General features: G+C 42.6%; 1 protein-coding gene across 1 annotated transcript in view; it reads right to left on the bottom strand.

Annotated features, from left to right (window-relative positions):
• USP43 (ubiquitin specific peptidase 43) overlaps positions 1–19,743 on the bottom strand; it is a gene marked incomplete at its 5' end in the record, with an annotated part of 98,860 nt that overhangs the window by 43,274 nt on the left and 35,843 nt on the right. The window contains 4 exons of the mRNA XM_006156428.3: positions 3,474–3,585; positions 8,265–8,400; positions 11,714–11,849; positions 17,620–17,755. Of these exons, the coding sequence (XP_006156490.1) occupies positions 3,474–3,585; positions 8,265–8,400; positions 11,714–11,849; positions 17,620–17,755 (520 nt within the window). The remainder of the gene's footprint in view (positions 1–3,473; positions 3,586–8,264; positions 8,401–11,713; positions 11,850–17,619; positions 17,756–19,743) is intronic.

Raw genomic sequence — 19,743 nt, 5'->3', positions numbered from 1 at the left:
ATAAGCTGTAGCGGAGCCCTGCTGTTTGAGGGCAGGGCCACCCATGATCAAGGCACCAGCAGCTACAGGGAGGCGGCTTGCTCTGTCTACGTACTATGCAGTAGTGTTGGCTGCACGCATGCATGTATGTAAGTGACATAAAAATGTTTTAGCAATAATCAATCCTTTTCTTTCTTAATTCATACAAATCAATTCTGTCCGGCACATTGGTCATTTTTTTTAAAATAGATGCTTTTCCATAGGGTGCATGCACTTGTTGGACAGAGACAGAGAGAGACAATGAGAGGGAAAGTGAGAAATCACCCTCCGGGGGAGAGCCACACTGCAATCCCTTCTCCTCCATAATCCTCCTGGATTTTAGGCACACATATTTTGGGCATGATTTTCTTTTAAGGTTTCACCCCCAGTAGGGCACATGCACTTACCAGAGAAAGATCATGAAGAATCACCCCCCTCAGAGAGGACGGACACACCACAATCTCTTCTCCATTCTCCTCCCAGGGTTCTGAACATGAATGCACACACGCCTGGTGTGGTTTTCAAGCGGCCGTGTCCGGGACTCAAGTCATGGTCAGTCATTTGGGAGTCTAGCGCCTTAATCACCCACCACATCTGCTGGCCCCCATATTGGTCATTTTTGTAAGAAACATTTTCCTATTCTCTGTTCTTGGCTAGGGAGATTTCTTTTAAAACCTTCAATACATGGTCGCTAAGTTTAACCTCTTCAGTACAGTGTTGAAAACTCCGGGAACCAGCAGTTAGCATAATGGCTATGTCGCTGGACTCCCACGTAGTCGACCGCGGTTCGTGTCCCAGACCCGGTGGCTTAAAACTCACGCCGGGTGCGTGTGCGTGCGTGCCCAAGATCCAAAGAGGAGAATGGAGGAGAAGGGATTGCGGTGTAACCATCCCCCCTGGGGGGGGCTTTCTCGCTTTCTGTCTCTCTGTCTCTCTCTGTCTGTCTGGCCAGCACACACGCTCTATAGCAAAAACCTCCCCCCACACACACAAAAAGAAAACTCTGTAGTCTTTTCAAATTATAACCACATCGAGTTAGTGTTTAAAGGAACTATGGATTGAATAAGTGGGCTGGCCTGAGACCCTCACACCAACCTAGAACGCATTTTTCTCACAGAAAAATCACACCCAACCACACACTTACCAAAAAAAAAAACAACCGAAAAGCATCCCATGGCCAAGCTGGAGGTTACCTGACTTAGAATTGGGCCGGCTCCGCTACCTGCTTGATCAGTTTCTAAAATGGAAATGACTGTAGAGGTGAAGAGGCAAAGGTCTCCACGCAACCAGGTAGAGAAGCAGGACAGCTGAGTTCAATGTTCACATAAAAGGGGTTTTGTCCACTTTTGACAAGCAGCACAGGCCGGGAAGACGGCTAACACTGATGCTAGAAATTCTGACCTACTTGTGGAGGAGGTAGAGTTTCTAATTTGGGCCCTGGGGCAGATCTGCTCTGCAGTGCCTTGAACAAAATCCCTTAGAGATAAAGGTGGGAAAAAGGTGATGAATGTCTCTAACGAAGTATGAAATCCTAAATCAAACATACGGTTTTCCTGAGCAGGCAGGAACATGAATGATAAGGAATTAGCTCTGATATAAGTTTGGTATAGCCTCCAAGTGGAAAAAACTTACTGAGAGAATAGTTGAGAAGAAACAATATTCGAATGCTACTGATCTCTCTGTAAACATTTGAACAGCTTCCGGGTCAGGCAGCTTCTGATACTACAGAAGCCAACATTCAATGATTTTAAAAAATCGGGTGTTTGTATGTGGAGGGTGATTATTGGCCTGAGAATAAATAAGTGAAAAAGGGAAAAAGGTGTTTTCCCAGGGCCAGCCGAGAGTGATCCTACATGGCGAACTGTGGTTTGAATCTAGGAGTCTGTGGCCCGAAAAACACACTGGGAGCCAGCAGGTGGCGTAGTGGTTAAGGTGCTGGACTCCCAAGGGGCCAACCATGGTTCAAGTCCCAGAGCCTTTAAACTCATGCTGGGCACATGTGCGTGCATGCCCAGCATCCCAAGAGGAGAATAGAGGATAAGAGACTGTGGCGTGGCTAACCCCACTGGGGGGGTGATTTCTCACTTTCTGTCTCTCTGTCTCTCCAGCAAGCACACAGACCCTATAGCAAAAAGCTCTATAAAGAAAAAAAGAAAGAAAAGAAAAATACATTGAACATGCGAGTGTGTGTGTGTGTGTGTGTGTGTGTACTCAAAATCCTAACAGGATGGAGAAATGGAGGAAAAAGGATTGCTCGTGGCAACACTCCATGGGGGGAGGGGGTACTTTCTCTCTCTCTGGTGAGCATATGTGCCCTCTGACAATGAAAAATAACGAGCCAGTCAGGTGGCATGGTGGTTTAAGGTAGCTAGATCCCACATAGCCAACTGTGTAGCTCAAGTCCCAGACACGACGGCTTGAAAAACACGCCAGGTATAGGTGTGTGCATGCCCAAAATCTCAAGTGAAATATGAAGAAATTGGGATGTGGTCATCGCCCCTCTTGGCAGGATGCTTTCTCTCTCTCTCTCTCTCTCTCTGTCTCTCTCTCTCTCTCTGTTAAGCACATACGCTTTATAGCAAACTGAAAAATGAAAAGAAGAAAGAGGGGAATAGGCATTTTCCCTTGCGATCTTTGTTTGCTTGTAGGCAGGGTCTGACTATGTGGTCCAGGCCAGATCTGAGCTCACAACCCTCCTGCCTTCCTGGGATTACAGGCCCATGCCTGACACCCAGCACTTAGACTGACTGGGGAGTTAAACCCAGGCCTCCGACATGGTCTCAGCCTGTGGAGCACCACAGGGCACCACCATGGCTGGGCCTTTCCCTTGAGTTATTTTAGTTTTTCAAAAACTAGACAAAATGATTTTAATATCTAGACTCTCTCTCTCATCTGGGCATAACCATCCACCTTAATTTTTCACAGAAATTATATCTCAAGTCCTCCAAATAATTTTTTGCCTTTGACATGCATTTTGTTTCCTTTCTTTTCTTCTTAAAATTTAATCACTGAACATTTTTATGGCATCTAAAATGGATTTTCCCAGCATGAATACACTACATATTAGACCAATCAAAGATGCTACCATACACATTATCACAACAGATAATTTCCCATCTTTGTGTCCATTAAGTCTGTTTGTCACAATGTAAATACAGTGTGCTATCTTCTAAGGGAAAACTAGAGAAAGCCATAAATATACAAAATGGAGAATAATGATGGAAATGCTACTCTTCATTCCAATGGTGTTTTGAAAGTCTTAATAAGAAAGGGCTCCATCCGTGAAAGGCATTTTGTAATGACAAGAAGGGCAAACCACGACAGGCTATCAAACGCTCCTTCCTTGCCCATAAATTAAAGTCGTTTTAGAAAGCCGTGCGAGCACTCTCATTCACAGCCAGTTCTCTGCTCTCCTGGTGCCACCGCCCTCCCAGCACACACCGACTCGCGCTGACCTGCACGGGGGCCTCGCTCTTCATCAGACAGCGGACCTTACTTAGAATGCACTGCTGCAGCTGGGCCCAGGAGATGGCTCGGTCTTCCCTCATCAGGAAAGGTGGCCCAAACCTGAAAATCCAAGGAAGTCAGGGTGTTTCAGCCAAAGAAAAGCCAGCCCTACCCAACAGTCATATACGTTTGCTCTACTCGTGTGTTCCACTCAAGTTAGATCAGGGAGGAGTTAGGAGCCACACACAACACCGAAGTGCTAGCCTGGGAGCCTCATCACAAATGGGTACACTGCAGTGTGAACAGAGACCCAGAGATGCAAAGTCAGGGAGACACCGCAGTGTAAACAGACAGGTCCGAGTGCGATGAGCTGGCTGGTGAGCTCTCTTCCCCACTTACGGAGTAGGGTAAGGGAACACTGGAGCCAGGGGAACGAAAGGCAGAGGAACAGCCCTGACATGAGTGTGGGTTTGTGTACCAGGGTTTTTCTCAGAGCTGGAAATATCTTGCACATCTCAATCTAATGGATACACAGCCGTGAACTTGGAGTGCTTGGTGCTGGATACCACACCTTAGCGTCCTCCGACATTTTTTCAAGTCCTGGACCCAGTGACTTGAAAAACACATTGAGCATTTATGTATGCTTAAAAAACATGCCAGGTATATGTGTATATCTTGAGGAGAATGGAGGAGAAGGGATTGTGGCATGGCCATCCCCACTGGAGGTGTTTCTCTCTGTCTCTCTCGGGTAAGTGCACGTGCCCTATGACAAAAATGTTAAAAAGTGAAGCTGTTGAATAGACATTGCTAAAATAGTATAGGCAAGCACCGTGCACCTATTACTGTGTGGACAGACCAGTTTATTTAACTCATCCTCTATCGTCAGGCATTCTGGTTGATTTTTATAATAATTTTTGAAAGTTCTTTATTTCATTTTATTTATCATTATTATCATTATTATTTAAATTTGCTAGCTGCAATGGGCATGCAGAGAGAGAGGGAAAGTGAGAAAGCAAGCTGCAAGGTCTGGGACTCGAACCACTGTTAGCCATGTAGGAGCCCAGTGCCTTAAACCCCAATACCACCTGCTGGCCCCAGGTTGGTTATTTTTTAAATGATGCTTGCTTATAGCAAGAGCTACATACATCCTGCACGTACACCCTTGGGTGCACATGACCAATGTTTAGGATAAACTTTCAGCAGCAGAAAGGCAAGACCAAAGCAATTTATTCCCAAACTGTTCTCCAGAGAGGATACAATACCCTGCCAGTGAGGTAACCACCTACCTCCCAAGACGTTTGCTGGAATGAATGTTAGCAATCTTTTCTCATTTTTTATTTGACAGAGGGTATGTACAGTCACCAGAGAGAGAGAGAGGAAAGCATGCCCCAGTGGGGTGTGATCACATCGCAACTTCCTCTCCTGCATCTGTCCACCACACTGGAATTTTACGTACACACACACACACACACACACAACACACACAACACACACACACTCACACAACACACACACACAACACACACACACAACACACACAACACACACACACTCACACACACACAACACACACAACACACACACACTCACACACACACACAACACACACACACAACACACACACACACAACACACTCACACACACACACACACAACACACACACACACACACACACACACACACTATTTTTCAAGCTGCTGGGGCCAGAATTTGAACCCTGTGGTCAATCATGTGGAATCCAGCTCCTTTAACCACCAGGCCATGAGAATAGCTCCAATTTTTAAAAATTCTTTTTCTTTTTATAGAGAGATGTTTGCAATAGGGCATGTGTGCTTTCCAGAGACAGAGAGAGAGAAAGTGAGGAATTGCCCCTCAGTGCGGATGGCCATGCTGCAATCCCTTCTCCTCCATTCTCCTCTTAGGATTATAGGCACTTATACATATACGCCCAGTGTGAGTTTCAAGCCACCAGGTCCAGGACTCGAACCATGGTCGGCCATGTGGCAGTCCAGCACCTTAACCACTATACCACCTGCCAGCCACAGCAATTTTTAAAAATTCTTAACAACCCATAAGGTTAATCATAGTATTGTGCTATTGCAATCAGAATTTCTCCTACTACTAATGAAACTGAATATTTTAATATATAATTGTCTTTCTTCTGGGAATTAATATGAATTTCTGTGGTTCACTTTACTAAGAATGTTTCATTAATTGGAGAGTTAGGTTTTAGATGATGTCAAGGAATCCTCTAACTCACACAAGACATAAATATTTTTTCTCATTTGGCATTTGCCTTTTGAATTTTATTTTTTTTAAGCATGCATTTATTTATTTGTTTGTTGTGATTTTTCAAGCCAACAGGTTTGGGTCTTGAACTGTAGCCAGCTGTGTGGGAATCCAGCATCTTAACCCCGACACCATCTGCTGGCCCCTAAGTTCGATTTTGGTTTAAAACTTTAAATGTCTTTAAAATAGCCTTTTCTTTTATAGTCTCCTGCATTAGATGTTGAAATAGCTCCCCACTCAGAAACATAAATACTCCTACATTTTTATAGTCTCCTGCATTAGATGTTGAAATAGCTCCCCACTCAGAACATAAATACTCCTACATTTTTTTCAGGTTAGTCTATGGTTTCTTTCACTACAGTTACCTTTCTAATCTATCTGAAAGTTACATGTATAATTTTTGGTGGGGGGAAAATTGATTCTTTAAAATAAAGAAATCAATTGACCTGTCTTACTGAATAACTCATTCGCCCCTAGTAATATGAAATACAGTATTATAATCACATAATAAATGCTTACAGATATTTGGACTATTCTGTCCTGTTGACTTAACTGTACATTCTTCTGCCCATATTATATTATTTTAATAAATAAACTTTATTCTGGGGCCAGCAGGGGGTTAAGGTGCTAAATTCCCACATGACCAACCACAGTTCGAGTCCCAGACCTGGCAGTGTGAAAATCATGCCAGGTGCATTTGTGTGTATGCCCAAAATCCTGAGGGAAGAATGGAGGAGGAGGAACTGTAGTGTGGACACACCCTGGGGAAGTGATTTCTCACTTTGCTTCTCTCTCTCTCTCTCTCTCTCTCTCTCTCTAGCAAGTGCACATACCCTATAGCAGAAACCTAAAAAAGAAAAAAAAAAAAAACTTAATTCTGTCTCCCAATATTTTCTGGCTATTCTAGCCAGTTTATTCTTTAGAAACATCTTATAAATTTAAAATGTCTTATTGGAATTCTATCCTTAAAGAGCTTTCTTATACTATGCATATAAGAATGCTACCCACAGGACCAGCAGTTGGCATAACAGCTATGTTGCTGGACTCCCACGTAGTCGACCACGGTTCAAGTCCTGGATCCAGTAGAGTAAATTCACGCCAGGTGCGTGTGCGTGCGTGCCCAGGATCCCAAGAGGAGAATGGAGGAGAAGGGATTATAGCATGGTCATCCCCCGGGGGTGATTTCTCGCTTTCTCTGTCTTTCTGGTGAACAAATATGCTCTAAAGCAAAAACCTCTATTTGAAAAAAAAAAAAAAAAAAAGAATGCTACCCGTCATTGTATACAGTCATGAGCCACCGAACAACATTTTGGTCAACACACACCGCACATGTGACAGTGGTCCCATGAAGTCCACGTGTGTAGTAGGCTAATCCCGTACGTGTTTGTGTAAGAGCGCTCTACGATGCTCGCACAATGACAAAATGTCCCAACGATGCACTTCCCAGGCTGTACCCCATCGTTAAGCAACATACGACTGCATCTGGTAGATCTGGGAGAGTGTGTGCATATGTGTGTGTATGCACATACGTATGTATATGTGTATGTATTTATGACTGCTTTTGTTATGTAGCCAGTCGTTTTGGGGAATTCTTTTTTTTTCTTTTTGGTATCAGTTTGACAGAGGACATGTGTGCTCACTAGAAAGAGACAAATAGGAGTGGGGTTGGGGAGAAAGAGAAAGTGAGAAGGCACCCCCATGGGGGACAGTCCTGTCAAAATCCCTTCTCCCTCCTTTCAGGATTTTGGGCACACGCGCCTAGTGTATTTCTCAAGCTGCCAGGTGTGGGATTTGAACTGCGAGGTGGGCCATGAGAGATCCAAACACATTAACCACCACACCACGAGCTGGCTCTTCATTAGATCTAATCATTTTCCAGTACTTGGTCTTTTGGACAGCTTACCATGTAGTGATTTTTGTCTCCTCTTTTCTTGTAGTCAGTTTTTTTTTTTCTTTTAAGCTTGATTTACTGAGGTGCTAGCCCTTACAACAGGATATAAAATAATAATGGTGACTACAATAACAATAATTCCTGACATTACAGGAAAGCCTCTGCTGTTCAGTGGTTACGGGTGTGTCATCTATCTGCTGAAGGCACCCTTTTCTGCTAAGATGCCCTCTTCCCTACTCCTAGTTTATTAACCTCAGGAATAGGTTCGTTTGTTCGTTTATTTGTTTTGTTTTCACCACCCCCGTTCCCAGTGTCCCAGAGCTAGGGTAGGAGTTGCTGCCTGACCTGTGCCAGCATCACCTGTTCCCCACCCAGCCTGAGCTGATCACAACCCCCCTGCCCAGCCTGGAGTGTGGGAAGAGGGCCTGCCATGGTCTGCATCCACCCCACCTGGGTTCCCCACAGTCACAGAGGACGACAGTAGGAGCTGTGCCCAGGCTGTGCTGACTGAAGACAGACATTTAACTTTCTCACGTAGAATTATTCTAGATAGAATCCCAAGCGCAGATCCACAAATCCCAGACAGGAAATGAAAAAAAAAGATGAAGTTAAACATACCTGCTAGCCTGTGGCCCCGACCCCACCAAGTTACAGAAGAGGATCAGCACCTTGTTCTCACTGTGGAGAGGCAGGGGAACTCGTGGCCCCTCACGGGCAGCCAGGCGTGGGGAGACTGACAGGCCCGATGGATGAGCTGGAGGAGAGAAAAGGACATTTGTGTTCTCACAAGGAGTTGCTTTGCTGGGTCAGAACCTTGGCTTCTCCAGCCCCTCTTCCCTCCAAGCATCTATGAGCCAGCAGAGGGAAGATACACGGGGGATTTAGGGGAAGAGATGATAAGGCACCTGGCATGTGAAGATCCATGCATGGCAGTGAATCTGCGGTTGTGTTCAGCCAACAATTTTAAAATAAGGGCAAAACCTTAATTAATACTTTTCAAAACAATCTTGAAAATACTTCAAAATGATCTTGGTAGCTTTTAGGCTTTGATTAGAGAGCCCCCAGAGTATCCACTCTCGTACGAAACTGAGGTAAAAGTACACAGAGAATCTTCGCCATGAGGAAGTAGAGGCATTAGACTCTTCTATGTTCAATCAGCTCTGAAACGTCAACTTTCAAGGAAAAGATGTGTCACCCATGATTAAATTTTAAATGTGGAGTTGCCTCACCAGATTGTAACACAGTCAGGGCCAGTCAGTATGTCGTTCTATATTCTATGTCTGGAGTCTCCCTGTGGAGTCAGAGAACCACAGACATCTAGTTCCCATGGCCTGCCACCTAGGCCGGCTGAGGATCTGGGGTCGGGATGTAGGACTCATCTGGGCTGTATTACAACCCCGGCGCAGTGTCCTTTAAATAGAGTCCTTCTTGGCCCAGCCACCACAGCACAATGATGGCACAACTCTCTGTGGCTAGAAGCCACACAGAAGATCAGGGCTCAGTTCAGCCTGAACACTCTGGGTGCACGCACATGATGGGGGAATTTCAGAGTAAACTATGCTGACAATGTTTTTTTTTTTTCTCTCTCTCTCTCCCTCTCTTCCCTCCTCCCCTAATAAAAGAAAGAAAGAAACAAACAAACAAACTTAACATGAACACACACACACAGATATATATGGACCTTCTTGATTGGCTAACTGAGCCAGAATGTATACTGGTCTCCAATAAAAGACTGTCAGAAATTAACCATTTTCCTAAAGCTTAGGAAAAGCTAGACTGGGAAAGCGGACTGCTAACAAAAGGTCTCTTAATGGCTTTTTCTACTGCTCAGATTTATAGACATTTTACTTTAAGCACAGACCCTGAACCACAAAAGTCCTGAAGGCAAAAATGACCCTGACTCCATCACTGAATAGTGGTTCTCAAAGTGTGGGCCCTAGAGCAGTAACATCAGCATTATCTGGGAACTTGTTAAACATGCAAATTCTCAGGCCCCACCCCAGGGCTTACTGAATCCTAAATTCTGCAGATGGGGTCCAGGCAATATGCTCTAACGAGTCTTCACCTGATTCTGATACTTGCTTTTAAGAATGTCTGAGTTAGCAGAATAGCTTTTTGTTTTTAAGGTTTTTGTCATAGAGTGTGTGTGCTTACCAAAGAGAAACAGACACACAGAAACAGAGAAAGTGAGAAATCACCTCCCAGGGAGGATGGCCACACTGCAATCCCTTCTCCATTCTCTTCGAAGGATTTTGGGCACACACATATGCCTGGAGTGATTTTTTTCAAGCCACCAGGTCCAAGACTCCAAGACTATAGTTGGCCATGTGGGAATCTAGTGCCTTAACTACAATGCCACCTGTTGGCCCCTCAGAATGGTTTTTAATATTAATCATCTGTACAACAAATATCCAAGAAAATAAGCTTGATATCTCCAAGAACCAAGACTGAATATTTTATGCCTTAGCACATAAAGAGTACTCTCAAGTCTATAATTCATAATATCTAAATAAAATTATGCAAAGCACTACTATACCTGAGCATGTACCCTGGCCGGATGACGGAGGGGCTTGGAAAGCATACACATTATCTCCCTCTGCAATGGTATTCAGGTCTTCTTCATCAAAGAAAGACCGTTGGAATCCACTGGGATACAATTCAACCAGGATTACCTAGAACAAGAACGTTCATTTTCCTTCTTGATTTCTCAAAGGGAACTTAGATAAGAAATACAAAGGTGACTAATAGTCTTAAACCTCCTTTTACCTTTTCCTTCCTTCTGACTGTGGCTTCATAATTTTAGTAATAAAACACATTGGATAGAACAATTAGATTGATCACAGACATTTCGCTAGAACAAAAAAGAAAACTGAACATCTGAAGATTTATATACCCAGATAAACTATCATAAAAATAGGGACTAAAATAAAGCCTTGTTCAGATAAACAAAAAGTGAATGTTACCACTAACAAAATTCCACTGACAGAAGTTCTAAATAGTGTCACTAACTTTTTTACATTTGTCATATGTGAAAATATTTTTTATGTAACACTATGGTAAGCAGAAGACTTTTTTTTAGTGGATGAGAGAGATGACTAACTTTGCAGACCCAACACTCCTACCCTAAGGGCTAAAGGAGTTAACATATCAGCACATTATAAACCAGTTAAGGTACACTGGATAAGAAGCTTTCTCTTAAAATATATATTTCAAGATTAAAAAAAAAAGCTGAATCATAGAAAACTTGAATTATAGAAATGATGAACCAAAGAAAATGGCAAACACTGTTAAATGTAAACATGCATGGACTATATAAAACTATAATAATAACTAGTACTACTGCAACAACTGGCAGAAGAAGGGAAGAGATATTAAAATATTGGATTGGGATCAGCGAACCACAAAAGTCCTGAAGGCAAAAATGACCCTGACTCCATCACTGAATAGTGGTTCTCAAAGTGTGGGCCCTAGAGCAGTAACATCAGCATTATCTGGGAACTTGTTAAACATGCAAATTCTCAGGCCCCACCCCAGGGCTTACTGAATCCTAAATTCTGCAGATGGGGTCCAGGCAATATGCTCTAACGAGTCTTCACCTGATTCTGATACTTGCTTTTAAGAATGTCTGAGTTAGCAGAATAGCTTTTTGTTTTTAAGGTTTTTGTCATAGAGTGTGTGTGCTTACCAAAGAGAAACAGACACACAGAAACAGAGAAAGTGAGAAATCACCTCCCAGGGAGGATGGCCACACTGCAATCCCTTCTCCATTCTCTTCGAAGGATTTTGGGCACACACATATGCCTGGAGTGATTTTTTTCAAGCCACCAGGTCCAAGACTCCAAGACTATAGTTGGCCATGTGGGAATCTAGTGCCTTAACTACAATGCCACCTGTTGGCCCCTCAGAATGGTTTTTAATATTAATCATCTGTACAACAAATATCCAAGAAAATAAGCTTGATATCTCCAAGAACCAAGACTGAATATTTTATGCCTTAGCACATAAAGAGTACTCTCAAGTCTATAATTCATAATATCTAAATAAAATTATGCAAAGCACTACTATACCTGAGCATGTACCCTGGCCGGATGACGGAGGGGCTTGGAAAGCATACACATTATCTCCCTCTGCAATGGTATTCAGGTCTTCTTCATCAAAGAAAGACCGTTGGAATCCACTGGGATACAATTCAACCAGGATTACCTAGAACAAGAACGTTCATTTTCCTTCTTGATTTCTCAAAGGGAACTTAGATAAGAAATACAAAGGTGACTAATAGTCTTAAACCTCCTTTTACCTTTTCCTTCCTTCTGACTGTGGCTTCATAATTTTAGTAATAAAACACATTGGATAGAACAATTAGATTGATCACAGACATTTCGCTAGAACAAAAAAGAAAACTGAACATCTGAAGATTTATATACCCAGATAAACTATCATAAAAATAGGGACTAAAATAAAGCCTTGTTCAGATAAACAAAAAGTGAATGTTACCACTAACAAAATTCCACTGACAGAAGTTCTAAATAGTGTCACTAACTTTTTTACATTTGTCATATGTGAAAATATTTTTTATGTAACACTATGGTAAGCAGAAGACTTTTTTTTAGTGGATGAGAGAGATGACTAACTTTGCAGACCCAACACTCCTACCCTAAGGGCTAAAGGAGTTAACATATCAGCACATTATAAACCAGTTAAGGTACACTGGATAAGAAGCTTTCTCTTAAAATATATATTTCAAGATTAAAAAAAAAAGCTGAATCATAGAAAACTTGAATTATAGAAATGATGAACCAAAGAAAATGGCAAACACTGTTAAATGTAAACATGCATGGACTATATAAAACTATAATAATAACTAGTACTACTGCAACAACTGGCAGAAGGGAAGAGATATTAAAATATTGGATTGGGATCAGCAGTTGGTGTAATGGCTGTGTCACTGGACTCCCATATAGTCGACCACAGTTCGAGTCCCAGACCCGGTGGTTTAAACTCAACAACTGCCGCATGTGCGTGCGTGCCCAAGATCCCGAGAGGAGAAGGGATTGTGGTGTGGCCACTCACCCTGGGGTGTGATTTCTCACCTTCTGTCTGTCTGTTTCTCTCTGTCTTTCTGGTGAGCGCATGTGCCCTATAGCAATAACCTCTCAAAAAAATGAATAAATAAATAAAAATAATATATATATATATATATGTGTGTGTATATATGTATAATTGGATAGTAATAGTATCTATCTATAATGATATATAAATAAAAAAGATACAAGAGAAATAAAGGCATACAAGATCCTACTGTTGACTGGGAAAACTAACACTAAACTATACAATTATGTATGTTGAAATTTTAATAATAATCATTTAAAAGTAAAAATACAATATATGTCCCAAACCAGAAGAGATGAGATAAAGGAAATTTGCTCATCCAAATGAAGCAGTAGAGAGAAAAGACAAAACAAAAAATGGAAAAGCAGAGTAAACAGAAAGCATAAAATAACAAAAATAAATCCAAATATATCCATGATCAAAGATAAAATAAGTAGAATAAACTTACCAGCTAAAGACAATAAAATAAATTTCAAGTTTCCATCAAAGTGCCCATTCTATACTAACATCCCAAGTGATCCTTGAACAAACAAATCACATCTCTCAAATTACTAACTGTCCTTCTAGGCTCTTAATCTTTTAAACTCTACCTCTCTCAGACTTCCCCCTTTTGATCTCTTATTAGTGCCATTTCACCAGTAAGACTCTCATTACTGTCCGTCTGTCTGTCTCTCTCTGTAGATCCCTATAGAACACTTTAGAATTTACAAAGCAAGATAAACACACTTTTTCCCATTTAAGAGCACCATCAAAGTCCTACAAAGTAGTGATAGAGGGAATGATCAGGTGGGGACAGAAAGAAGCCCACTGAAATGAGCCCACTGAAATGAGCCCGTTGAAATAGTGTGAGGCTCAGTAACCATGGTGGTTACATGGATATAGACATATGGAAAAAGGCAACAAGATGGGACGAGCAGATGGTGTAATGGTTACATCGCTGAACTCCCACGAGGCTGACCATGGTTTGAGTCCCGGACCCAGTAGCTCGAAACTCATGCCAGGTGCATGTGCGTGTGTGTGCCCAAAATCCTGAGAGAATGGAAGAGAAGAAATTGCAGTATGGCCATCCACCCCAGGGCGTGATGTCTCACTGTCTCTCTGTCTCTCTTTCTGGTGAGCACATGCACCCTATAGCAAAAATCTCTCTCTAAAATAAATAAGAAAGGTGCCAGCCAATGGTGTGGTGGTTAAGGGTGCTGGACTTCCACATGGCTGACTATGGTTCAAGTCCCAGATCTGGTGGCTTACTTTCTCATTTTCCTTTTCTCTCTCACTCTGTCCCTCTCTGGTCAAATTAAAAATAAGTAAATAAATAGGGACCAGCAGGTGGTGTGGTGGTTGAGGGCACTGGACTACCACATGGTTGACCATGGTTCAAGTCCTGGACCTGGCAGCTTATTTTCTCATTTTCCCTCTCTCTCTCTCTGTCACCTTCTGATCAGATTGAAAGAAAGAGAGAGAGAGAGAAAGAAACCTGAGAGCTAGGATCTAGAGCTTTCAAGAATAAGAGCAATAAAGATGTTCTGCTGAGAAGTCACCCTGGTAGAGCCCCCTCTGTCCTTTTCTCTTTGTCTCTGTCTTTTAATTTTTTAATTTTCTTTTTTATTTTTTTGAGGTAAAGTATTTTCTTCACTCTGAAATCTCCCTTTATCTTGGTAATAATCCTCCCCCCTTTCCTCCTCTCATCTAGGAAAAGCAAAAAAAGCAGGTCAGAAGAATTTTTTGTTTGTATGCTTTATCCTTTTTTCTTTCTTTCTCTGTTTTCTTATTCTTCTTCTTTAACTGCATCACTTTGTTGCTCAGCCTCCATGCACTGAGTGTTTAGACAGGTCTAAGTGAAATGTAGCCAAGGATCCAAATACTATTGGGGTCCTCATATTCCTCAATATCCACTGAATCTGTGACACAAAGGAAGAAAAACGGAACGCCAAAGAGTTTGCAGAGCAGTCCCTCCGGTGCTCCTCTGATCGCTCATACTGAACTTCTAGAAATTAGGAAGAAACAAATAACTCATCAGATGACTAGAAATCACTGCAAAGGCACAAGAAATATGAGAAACCAAGAAAATACCTCCCCCCCAAGGGAAAAGAATAAGTCCTCTTCATCCACAGACAGTTCAAGGAAATTCATGGAAATGTCTGATAAAGAAGTTAGAGTATTTATAATGACAAAGCTAACAGAGGTGGAAGAGAAGAGAGACAATGGACTCCAAAAGAAAAGAACCAATGAGTTCCAGGAGGTGAGGAAGTTCTGCGAGAGCTGAAAGATGAAATACACACCATAAAAACGAATGAAATAGAACTGTTAAGAGATGAAGGCAGGGAGTCAAAACCTCCTTTGAAAGTATTAAAAGCAGACTAAATCATACAGAAAACGAATCTCAGGTGTAGAAGACAGAATGCTGGACTAGCAAAATCCACCACAAAGACTGAGAAAATAGCCCAAAAATGAGGATGATATATGAGAAATACTAGATATCATTAAATATCCAAACATCTCGATAATCGGTATTCCAGAAGGTAAAGAGACTAATAAGGGCATTGATAATCTATTCCATGAAATCCTAGAGGAAAACTTTCCAAACCTAGAGAGGCATTTGAAGATCCAGACCCAGGAAATACAGAGGACCCCAAATAGGATCAACACAAAAAGATCTTCCCCAAGACACATTAGAGCCAGAATGACCAAAACCACAGACAAAGACAAGATACTAAGATTGGCAAGAGAGAAATGTCAAGCTACCTACAAAGGATATCCTGTCAGGCTAACAGCAGATCTCTCATCAGAAACAATGTGAGCGAGGAAAGAATGGGAAAATATATTCAACGTGTTAAGGGAAAAGCAATTTCAACCGAGAATACTGTACCCAGCAAGATTATCATTCATTTGGGAAGAAAAGACATGAACCTTCCCAGATAAACAAAACCTGAAAGAATTTACCAGCACCAGACTAGAAAGTTCTGAAGAGTGCTATCCTAGGAAAACTAAATTCAGACACACAGAAAAAAGAGTTCTGATAAGTCCTGAGGTGAACGTTATCTTCCAGAATTTAAACGGAAAGATTGGACCACAACAGAAGATAAAGTACATGAGTTTGAACTGGTGAAATAGAATTTTATGACTTTTAACTAAAACATTACTAATCTTCTATGCTTTGTTTTCCAGAGTTAAGGAGTTTTGTCTTCTCTTGACTTGTGGACAGGTCCATGTACCTACTACTTGAACAGAATCCTGTTTCCAGGCTTTAAGTATTAAGCAAAGTCCTCTTAAAATTTTTAAATTTTGATTTTTTTTTTTGAGAAGTTTTTGCTATAGGGTATGTGCACTCACCAGACAGACAGAGAGAGACAGAGAGACAGAAAGCAAGAAATCACCCCCCAGGGGGTATGGCCACGCCGCAATCCCTTCTCCTCCATTCTCCTCTCAGGATCTTCAGCATGCATGCACACGTGCCCGGCATGAGCTTTTTTTTTTTTTTTTGAGAGGTTTTTCACTATAGGGCATATGCACTCACCAGACAGACAGAGAGAGACAGAGAAACAGAAAGCGAGAAATCACCCCCCGGGGGGATGGCCATGCCCCAATTCCTTCTCCTCCATTCTCCTCTCGGGATAGAAAGAAATAGAAAAATAATTCTTTTAAAAATAGTTAAATAAAATAATTCTTTTAAAAAAGAAAAGGAAAATTCAAGACATACTTTAAGTTTTATATATATACATATATATATACATACATATATATACATACATATATATAGTAAGTGTGCCGTGCCTAACACAAAGATTTAAAATATTTTTAATGTGAAAAATTTCAATCAAGTAGTCATTGCAAAATTTCCATTTTACAGTTAAAGAAACAGAGAGTAATCACTTACTTTGTCTGAAACCAAAAGCTAGAGAATTACTGAATGAAATTCAATGAAAAGCCCCATCGGAGCCCCTCACAACCTGTCTCCACCATATCCCTTTCACTGGACCACTCCAATTGCAGTGAATTTAATCCTTTGTCAAGATTCCTTAACAAGAAAGGGGGGGGGGGGATTAGCAGGCAGTTGAACAGTGGTAATACAGCTAGATCGACATGGGAAGGTCCTAGATCCATGACCTGGGACCTCCTCGTATAGAGCAGGCAAACACAGGCATGCCCATGATCTGAGGTGGCTGAGACTGGGAGTGGATTACAATGTGAAGACCCTGTCAGAGGTGCCTGTCTGTCTCTGTGCGTCTCTCTCACACAGAAGAATTAAATACATTTTAAAGAAAAGTAGAAACCAGCCTTTCCTCCTTCCCAGGTCTCCTCTGTCGTGTCACCCATCCTTGGTTCTCTCAGCACTTCCTCCTATTTCAGTTATCGTCCCTTCTGTATTCTGGTTTATAGTCTCAGGAGTGAAAACAATGAACAGTAGCTTAGGCTCTGAAATCAACCATCTATGTTCAAATCCCAGCTCAGCCCAGCTGTGTGACCATGCAAAAGTCAACTAAACCCTTCAGATTTCTTTTTCCCTAACTGTAATATCTACCTCAGAATGATTGTGAGTAAATAAGCTATGGCTGTAAGTGAAGATAAAATTCACAGACAGGGTTGGCCAGTGCTTAGTAAGCACTGAGGGTTAGCTATTGTTGACAGCATTACAATCCTAGTCATCATCACCTTCTTGGAAGGCAAAGGTGTGTTTTCCTGGTCATTCTGAGTCAATGCAGGGTGAAAGCCAAGTCATCACACACAGGTACTACTAACCAAACAGAAACATGTGAGTCATACTGGAGTCACCTGGGAACCACAGATTAGTTAAACAGCCTAGACAGCTGGCCCGCTTAGCATTCTGTCATCCAGCGACCAAGCCCAGATGCAATGCCATCATTACCTCATCTACAGGGATGCCTCCTTCCTCTGCCACCATCTTCCTCAGCGCTGCCACTGTGCTGAGGATGGGCACAGCCAGTCCAACCCGTAGGAACCGCTGGCTCTTGGAGGGGAAGACCAACGTAACACTCAAGAATCTGAAAAATAGGAAGGGGGGAGGCATATCCTTAAAGGACTGACAGGAACACTCACCAACACCATTGACCAATGGCTCAAGTTCAGTACTTAACCTCCACTTCTTGTCCCTACACTTTTGGTACACTGCCACCAGGTGGTAGTCATGAGTCAAATCGCCTCTCAATTTTCCAGAGTTGAAAATAAAAAATATTTGATTAAGAATCACCATCTAGATCTCCAGTCTCAGGCTCTACTTGTCTATCGAAATAATCCTAAGCAAAAACAAATTTTGATATTTGAAAATGAAAGCAGTCAAGTGACTTCTTCCAGGACAAATCAACATTATCGATGCTCTTCTTTTCTTAATGAAATTCTCTCTTGGAAATCCAGTTTCACTTCACACTCTCCCCACAGGTACACCGAGGCCCAGTCCGCAGGCTACTGTTCCTCCCGCTCTCTGTTGCAGTGATTGTCCAAGTCCCACAGCGAAGTTAGCAGTGCTGGGATTTGAACCTGAGTAGTCTGGCTCTACTCTGTGCAATCCTGCACCAGGCCAGGAGTCTAAGATCACATGAACCAGCAGACGTTATCTGATGATGGCACCAGTGACAGTGGAGCCAGGTTACAGTATGAGCCAGGAGTTACATCTGTGGTATGGATGACTTGCAGCGCAGGATTTCAGAGCAGGCCCGGGGACAGTTGCCAAGGAGGCATCATGCAGATGGCCTGTCTTCAGGTGCAATCTTACTGCCATTTTCCCACCAAGGGATTCCACCAATGGAGGACGCTGACAGGCAGAGGGGCAGAGGAATAGCACTCGGGAGGCAGAGAACATAAAGAAGAAATGCCTCCATCTTAGTGCCAGCGAAGGGAACCCGGACAGGAGCTCATGAACATCCCATGACACGGCCATCGGCCAGCTGCCTGACGGCCACTGCTGGGACTTGGGCTTCCAGGAAGCCCTTGCTGGCTTCTTACTTTCACACAGCTAAGCCTCTCCTGGCTCCTTACAAGCCTAACTCTGTCTCCACTTTGCTTTTCTCTCTCCTTCAAACAGAGGTTTTCCTCTCTATTTGCTTCTTAAAGAAATCTTTTTTTTCCCTCTAAATCTTCAAAAGAAGCAAAGGGACCTTGAAATGATGCAGGGAGAAGCGGGTGGTGACACATTTTCTCTACTTTGTCCCTGTCTGACTAAGGGATACCAATAGGCTCGGACCAACTGCTGAACAGGCCCAGGACTAGGCCCGGCAATGGTGCTGACAAACAAAAGCCTTCTGGCCAGGACCAGCAGGTGGTATAGTGATTAAGGGTGTGGACCCAACATGGTCGATCGTGGTTCAAGTCCTGGGCCTGGCAACTTGAAAATCGCATTGGACGCCTGTGTGTGCATGCCCAAAATCCCAGGAGGAGAATGGAGGAGAAAGGATTGCAGCATGGCCATCTCCCTGGGGGCTGATTTTTCACTTTCCTTCTCTCTGTCTCTGTCTCTCTCCAGAGAGTGCACATGCCCTATGACAAAATAATAATAATAATTAATTACATTTTTAAAAATTAAAAAGAGACATGGCCACATTTGATAACTGAGTCTCATCCATCTTCAAGATTGATTTCTATGGGGACCAGCAGTTAGCATAATGGCTATGTCACTGGACTCCCACGTAGTCGACCGTAGTTCGCGTCCCAGATCCGGTGGCTTAAAACTCATGCCTGGCGTGTGTGCGTGCGTGCCCAAGATCCCGAGAGGAGAATGGAGGAGAAGGGATTGGTGCGTGGCCATCCCCCCTGGGGGGTGATTTCTCGCTTTCTGTCTCTCTGTCTCTCTGTCTGGCGAGCGCACGCGTCTGATAGCAAAATCCTAAAAAAAATATAAAAGATTGATTTCTATGAATGCCCATGTAGTCAACTGCAGTTCGAGTCTTGGATCTGGTGGTTTAAACTCACGCCTGGCGCGAGTACGTGCGCGTGCCCAAGATCCCAAGAGGAGAATGGAGGAGAAGGAGAAGCGATT

The sequence above is a fragment of the Tupaia chinensis genome, unplaced genomic scaffold, assembly GCF_000334495.1.
Source record: "Tupaia chinensis unplaced genomic scaffold, TupChi_1.0 Scaffold000493_1, whole genome shotgun sequence".
NCBI classification, from domain to species: Eukaryota; Metazoa; Chordata; class Mammalia; order Scandentia; family Tupaiidae; genus Tupaia; species Tupaia belangeri.
The sequence above is the reverse complement of the archived record's forward strand: the minus strand, read 5'-3'. Positions and strand labels throughout refer to the sequence as shown.